The sequence below is a fragment of the Monodon monoceros genome, unplaced genomic scaffold (assembly GCF_005190385.1).
Source record: "Monodon monoceros isolate NGI ecotype Baffin Bay Population unplaced genomic scaffold, NGI_Narwhal_1 Super_Scaffold_22, whole genome shotgun sequence".
In the NCBI taxonomy this organism is placed as follows: Eukaryota; Metazoa; Chordata; class Mammalia; order Artiodactyla; family Monodontidae; genus Monodon; species Monodon monoceros.
Window position 1 is genome coordinate 125,066,410 of NW_021703779.1, and position 7,525 is coordinate 125,073,934.

Here is a 7,525-nt window from a genome sequence, read left to right on the forward strand (position 1 = left end):
TAAAAATAAGAAAATTAATTTAACCAGATGCAGAATTCTCTGCCCCTCCATTATTAAAATAGTTGCTTTTCCCACTTGTCTAGTATTTGAAAAATACAAGCCCCATGAGGTCATGATCAAGCAGTGTTCAAACAGGGGCAGGGGCCAGGGGATTCAGGTCACCCTCTCTCCTGCTCGGCCCTCAGTCCCAAGGAAGTCCAGGCCATAGTCCATCCAGAATTTCCAGTGTCCTGGGCCTCCGCCAGCTCTCTTTACAAGACTTTGGGTGGGGGGAGGTGGCTTGGGTAGGGGACACTCCAGTGTCTTAAGTCATTAGAATGCTGATTTCCTTTTCTCATTCCAATTTTTGTTTATTTGAATTAAAAGCCGCTCTTTGCCACGAGTAAAAGGATCCAAACCCTCGGGGGACCAGCATCAGCAGCCAGATGTGAAGAACCACTTCACGGTGTGGGCGGCCTTTCGGCTTTGGTCTCTTTTCGGGGCTCACAGTTGCCTAGGGAGGAGAGCATAGCCTGTTTTGGGGCTGCGTTTACGGTAAATCCCGGCTAAGTCCGGCCCAGAGAACGCGCGGCCGGGGATCCAGGCGACGGGGGGCGATGAGATAATGAATGAGAAAAGGCTCCAGGCGGGAGATCGTTATTCATGCCGATTCTCTTCTCGGTAGCGTGCGCAGTATCGGGGTGAGGGGTTCATCTTCAAACAAGGAGACACATTACTAGTTTGGACTTTTCAGCGAGAGAAAGTGCATGCACTCTTGATTTTTCAGTCGTATCTGTCTTTCCGTTAAAGGTCCCTAAATGTTGAAGTCCCTCGCGGAACGCGCCCCAGCCCCCAACCCCCGTGTCCGCCTCCTTCCCCGCGGGTCAGGAGGGCGGCAGTGTCCAGACGGTGGCGCTCCGGGACAGTGCAACCCCCTATCCCCCCACTGCAGCAAGAAGGCTAGTCTGGGACAAGTTTCAAGGTGCTTGCTGAAATTTTCTGGGAGGTTTCTCAACAAGAGTCATAACTTTTAGTAGCCGGCACAAAATCCACCCCCGTAACCAAGGTCGTTGAGGGAACGAGTATCTGAATCTCGCCCCTGTAGCCCGAATCTTTCGGATTTCCCGTAGCCCGTGCGCTCCGAGAGCCTGGGCGCACCGCGGGGAACTGTGACGCCTGCGGAGGGAGATCCGCGGGGCAGGGGGCGGCCCGACCCAGTTGAGGTTGAAATGAGACCCCCCGCAAGGGAAAAGGACTGAGCTGAATTATTCCTGGGGCGGGGGCCTCTGGTCTGCTGGTGGCTTCCAGGCTGCGCAGCCCAGCACCTCCGCGCCTGTCCCGCCGCTCCGGCACAGCTCCCCGAGCTTACCCGAGTGCCCCGCGCCACTCCGTAAGGCGTGCTTAGCACCTAGAGAAGGGACGGGAGTCGGAGCCGCTCGTCCCGGGTTTCTTTGAGGAGTGGCAGTCCAAGAGAAGGGCTTTATCCCCCGTTTTACTTTTTCCCAGAGCAGCCTCGAAGCTCCCGCAGCCAGGGCGCCAGGCAGCAGGGAAGGGGACGCGCTCTCACTCTCGCTTGCCCCAGAGTTGGGGGCAAGCGGCCACCATCTACCTCTTCTCACTCACAGAGTACATACACGATCCCTGCTCCCAGAGCCTGACGTAGGGGCCATCTCCTCAAGGAAAACACAAGTCGGGGACCGGATTGAGTGCCACCCGCTGCTGCTGCTAAGGGAGCCAACCAGCTCCTGCCAGGCACCAGAGTGGGAATAAATTCCCTAGAGACTGCTGCCCAGATTGGGGATGGAAGCCCCCAGCAGCTGTCCCCTGCTTTCCGCGGAGTATAGAAGGCTTTGAAAAGGCAAAACACTGGGATGGGATGAACCCTCTCAAGGAGACTGCAGAGGCGAATGCCTAGGGTCCAAGGGGCCACTGGCCACTCCTCATGCTCTGCTGGGGGCTTCAGACAAGCTTGGGTTGGCACTGGACCCCCAAGAGGGACCCTATAGCCCCGCTCTGCAATCTCCAGCGCTTTGCCAGGTGTTTGCGTAAGAGAGGGAGGGAGAACTTGCTAGAAACGGATGCGCAGTGGCTGGTGGGGGAGGAGGTGGATTCTGAGCTGGTCACGACGCAGGGTACCTGGGGGATGTGGTGGGAGGCGGAGCGGCTAGAGGGGAAGCACATACAAGGCAGCCGGAAGCAAGACGACACCTCGATGTGGATTTGTCCACAAAGAGTTGGAGATCAAAGCGGGGGTGATCAGGGAGCTCTGATTGGTCGGGGGGAGGGATTTGGGGTGGGGCTAGGCGCCTCTTGAGGCTTTAAAAGCTCATCGGAGAGGGGCGGGAATGCTGTCATTTGCTCTCCGACTCTCGGAGGGGAGGCAGCGTTCCTGAAGCTCCTGGCGACAGAGCAGGTGTTCGCTGTCCAGACCCGGCTGGGAGGACCTAACGGTCTCCAGCAGCAACATGAGGCCTACCCCGGCAGTTCCCAGCCCATACGGCTGTGTTGGCTGTAAACTGCCGCAGCCAGACTACCCACCGGCTCTAATCATCTTTATGTTCTGCGCAATGGTCATCACCATAGTCGTAGACCTGATCGGCAACTCCATGGTCATTTTGGCTGTGTCAAAGAACAAGAAGCTCCGAAATTCTGGTAAGACCCCTTTCCTTCTCCCTACCCACCGTGCAGCCACTTGCAACCCCTACCTAGGGTGTTAGTTTGGGCTCCTGCAATAGGGAACCCGTGGATGGGTCCTGCTCCCCATTTCCCTGCGAGCCTGAGTGATGATGTTCTGCCGGGGGGGTTGCCCATAAACTCAGAGCTTCTCCAGGCTGCGGAGGTTCGGAGAAGCTCTGGGCAACCAAGTGCAAATCCCCGTCCCTGCGGTGCGCGGCACACCGCCGAGCCCGGCCCCGTCGGGAACCTGATGCAGAGGGAGCCGGCACCCGAGCGGAGAGTCCGGCGGCCGCCCGGGGACAGCACGCCGAGCCGGACGCCGCAGAGGTGGCCGCGCCGAGGCAGCGCGGGAGGAATTAACGCGGAGGGAGCAGCGGGGTTGCTACCCGCTCCGGTAAAGTTAAGTTCTCGGCGGCTGAGGCGGCGCTTGCCGGAGCGCAGCGCGGCGGCCGAGCCCAAGCCCGGCCGAGCCCCCGCTCGCCGCAGCCCTGTGACTCCAGGGTGGCTCCCGGGCAGCTCCCGGGCGGCGGAGCGCAGACCCCCGCGCCTGAGTGTGAAGCAGGGCGGTCTGAGCCCGCCAGAGCCGAGCTCCGTCCGCCCGTCCCAGGGCGCACGGCGGAGAGAGGCGAGCGGCCGGCTGGGCGCAGCAGGCGGTGGCAGCGACAGCGGCGGCGGCGGCGGCGGCGGAGACCCCGAAGTCCGTAAGCGGGGTACCGGGGGCCGCAGGGCGGGGCGGCGGAAAGGTTCGGGAGCTCGGCGTCCCGGGGGCATAGAAGACGGTAGAACCGGTGAGGATCGCGGGAGGGCTGCAGGAGAGCTCAGAGGGGATGGTGGGGGGCGCAAGGGAGACCGCAGAGCGCGCGGACGTGGGACGAGGTGGGGCGGCGAGCGAGACTCCCCTCGCGGCCTGCCAGTGCCAAGGGGAGGGGGCCGGCTGCGAGCGGGCCTGGGGGATGGTGCTGGAGGCTGCAGGGCGCTGCGCCCCTTGTCGGGGGCGGGGGCGGCAGACGCTGCGGAGCCTTGAGCCGCCTTTGCAGGTTGGGCGGGAGAGGGCTCGAGAGGGGAGGTGGGGGAGGGGCCAAGGGGCCCAAACTCCCAGCTCGGGCCCCGGATGGGAAGGGGCGGCGCCCAAGGCCTTCGCGGCCTGGATCCCGGCCGGCTGGGGCCGGAGGGCAGAGGGGAGCGAGGGGGCGGGGTCTGAGGGGGTCGGGCACCCACAGGACCCGGGCGGGCGGGGTGCCGGGGAGTGGAGGCCGCCACTCTCTGGGGGATTACTTTGCTTGGACGAGGAATCACAAACACCACAGAAGTTTCCAAATGCAGTGACGGGCACACAGTCATTAAAAGTTTTCTTTTAAACTCTTGATGGGTGTGTCTGATTTCTCCTCGGTCCCCCGGAGACGTGGGGCCGCACACTTGGATCTCACGTGCTCTCCAGCAGTGCGGTCCCAAGGGGCCCAACCCCGGAGCCCCCGGGGGGTGGGGCACCTGCAAAGTCCATTTTCTCTTTTTTCCTTTTCTCCTAAACCTTCCTTTCCTTCCATAATTCAAATGAAGGTTTTTAGCGTTGTTGTGGTTTTGTTTTTAAGCCTTTGCCCTCTCTCTTCTCCTCTTTTCTTCTCCGAATTCATTACTTTGAGGGAAAACCCTAGAAAGAACCTCTTGGGTAGAAAGCGCCGAGGCCTCGCCTTGGCAGTGCTGGCGGAAGGAAGCAGAACGAGCCGTTCCTTTGCCCTTTTAAAAGTGCTCATTTTCTCCCAGTCCGAGATGAAGTGCAATATTTTGCCAAACCAATGCTAATTAGCAATGAGGTGTTTCCAGAGAAAGGGCTCCGCATCTGCACTTGGCCTTGCAGGTTTTACAAACAGCGTTCCTACCGCCGCCCTACAAAACAGGAGTGCCGCCCCCCACCACCACCACCGGCACTTTCCTGTTTAGCCCGCAGGCTCCAGTAAAGCCCGGAACCGGGGGCCTGGAACCAGTGTGCAGGGTGGCGAACGTGCTGGTGCCCGGCTCTGCTCGGGGACCCGCGTGAAGCAAGCAATTCTGCTAATCCTTGCAGGGATTTTCCTGATTTTTTTCCCTCTTTGCTCACTTTCTCAGACTAAATTTTACAGGGCCTCTCCCCACCCTCAGTTTTTACTCTTAGGTTACCTCGGAAATGGTAAGTATTTACTGGGCTAAGTCTTAGATTATTGTCTGATCCCGCTGGGAAAGACCGCTTAAGAAAACGACATGCCCTTTCTCGGACAGTTCTCTTTAGACATGTTTGCGTTGTAAATGCGATGGTAAGTTAGAGAAGGCAGAGGGCTAATTTTTTTTTCGGGGTTGGGGGAGGTTGAGGCTTCCTGATAGTCCTCCAATCTCTCCACCCACCCCAGTCCGTACCCTCCAGCCTGTTTCCGACAGACAGCTCCATCCAGCTCCCCTCTACTCCCTCCCTCCCTCCCCCCACCCGTACTCCGCCAAAACTTCGCGTTTTGTTTTTGTTCAAAATGATGGCCACAGGTCTGTGTGTGTGGGAGTGTGAAGGGCTCCCCAACGGGCTTTCGTGTTTACTGCTTTCTGACTTCACTTTTCTCCCAAAGCAGAGATGATGTTGTTTGAAAGGAAAAAAAGGTTGTCAAAGGACAGGTCCCCCAAACCTGCTTGTGCATCAGAATCATCTGGGACATGCTTGTAACTAAAAATAAAAACACAACTGTATTTCTTGAAAAGAATTCTAGAAGTCTAAATTGTCACAACCCCAGCTGGCCTTTTCCTCCAGCTTATATTTGTAGATTTCCAAATGTAACCATTTATTCTTCTCTGTCTTCCGCCCCCGCCCCCACCCCCCCCCCCCCCCCCACCCCGCCCCGCTCCGCCCCGCCCCAATATGCTTTTCAGGCAACATCTTCGTGGTTAGCCTCTCTGTGGCTGATATGCTGGTGGCCATCTACCCCTATCCTCTGATGCTGCATGCCATGGCCATTGGTGGCTGGGATCTGAGCCAGTTACAGTGCCAGATGGTTGGATTCATCACAGGGCTGAGTGTGGTCGGTTCTATCTTCAATATTGTGGCAATTGCCATCAACCGTTACTGCTACATCTGTCACAGCCTCCAGTATGAGCGCATCTTCAGTGTGCGCAATACCTGCATTTACCTGGTTGTCACCTGGATCATGACTGTCCTGGCTGTCCTGCCCAACATGTACATTGGCACCATCGAGTATGATCCTCGCACCTACACCTGCATCTTCAACTATCTGAACAACTCTGCCTTTGCTGTGACCATCGTCTGCATCCACTTTGTCCTCCCTCTGCTCATAGTGGGTTTCTGCTACGTGAGGATCTGGACCAAAGTGCTGGCAGTCCGTGACCAGGCTGGGCAGAATCCTGACAACCAGCTCGCTGAGGTTCGCAATTTTCTAACCATGTTTGTGATCTTCCTCCTCTTTGCAGGGTGCTGGTGCCCTATCAACGTGCTCACTGTCTTGGTGGCTGTCAGTCCAAAGGAGATGGCAGGCAAGGTCCCCAACTGGCTTTATCTTGCAGCCTACTTCGTAGCCTACTTCAACAGCTGCCTCAATGCTGTGATCTATGGTCTCCTCAATGAGAATTTCCGAAGGGAATACTTTACCATCTTCCATGCTATGCGGCATCCTATCCAGTTCTTCTCTGGCCTCATCACTGATGTTCGGGAAATGTGGGAGGCCCGAGCCTTCGCCCGCGCCCGTGCCCGCGCCCGCGCCCGCACCCGTGACCAAGCCCGCGAACAAGCCAGTGAACAAGACCATGCCCGTGCCCGTGCTGCTGTGGAGGAAATGCCGATGAACGTCCGAAATGTTCCACTACCTGGTGATGCTGCAGCTGGCCGACCTGAGTGTGCCTCCAGCCACCCCAGGCCAGCCTCCGGCCACCCCAGGCCAGCCTCCGGCCACTCCAGGTCTGCCTCTGCCCACCGCACATCTGCCTCTGGTCACCATAAGTCTGTCTTTAGTCACTCCAAGCCTGCCTCTGGCCACCCTAAATCTGCCTCTGGCCACTCCAAGTCTGCCTCTGGTTACCCCAAATCTGCCACTGTCTACCCTAAGCCTGCCTCTGTCCACTTCAAGGCTGACTCTGTCCATTTCAAGCCTGCCTCTAGCCACCCCAAGCCTGTCACTGGCTACCACGTCCCTGCTGGCAGCCACTCCAAGGCTACCTTCAGCCCTGCCACCAGCTGCCCTAAACCCACCACTGGCCACACCAAGCCTGCTACCACCCACCCCGAGCCTGCCGACTATCCCGAGCCCATTGCCACCAGCCACCTGGAGCCTGCCATCGCCGGCCAGCCCGAGCCCACTGCTGCTGGCCACCTGGAGTGTGACATCACTGACCTCCCTGAGCCCGCCTCCAACCCTGCCACTGAGTCCCCCAAGCCTGTTGCCAGCCCACTGGAGCCTGCTGCTGCCGCTGCCCCTGTTGACCCCTTTGTGGTCACCATTGCCACCAATGATTACCAGGAGGTTGTGGTTATTGATGTTGAAGCTGATTCTGATGAAGTGGCTGTGTGATCTTAGGGGTGGCCAAGCAGTGGTCCACTTTTAAGGTTGGCTAGCATATGTAATACAAAGTGAGATATCTTAGTGCATCTACACACAGACACATGCAGACACTGACAGTGTAAGCTACACCTACCTTTCAGGCATACTCCTCCTTTCCATTATGTACTCTGCAAAAGTGTGTGTGTGTGTGTGCTTGCTCCTTTAGAGACCAAATTCCCCTCAAGTTTGACTTCTGTTGTTCTGAGCCTCCCTTTCCTCCTGTGGTTGACTGTGAGCCCACAGTGATCCTTGAACTTGTAGACTTTGGTTTTTCCCCACTCCTGTGTAACTGTTTCTCCCCACTC

The 7,525-nt window shown here is 58.0% G+C and overlaps 1 protein-coding gene across 1 annotated transcript; it reads left to right on the top strand.

The window, feature by feature from the left end:
• The first annotated feature begins 2,444 nt into the window (after positions 1-2,444).
• On the top strand, positions 2,445-7,190 carry GPR50 (G protein-coupled receptor 50). The gene is made up of 2 exons (XM_029241349.1): positions 2,445-2,631; positions 5,542-7,190. Exons 1-2 carry the CDS (start codon positions 2,445-2,447, stop codon positions 7,188-7,190), a joined length of 1,836 nt encoding a protein of 611 aa, XP_029097182.1.
• The last annotated feature ends 335 nt before the right edge of the window (positions 7,191-7,525 follow it).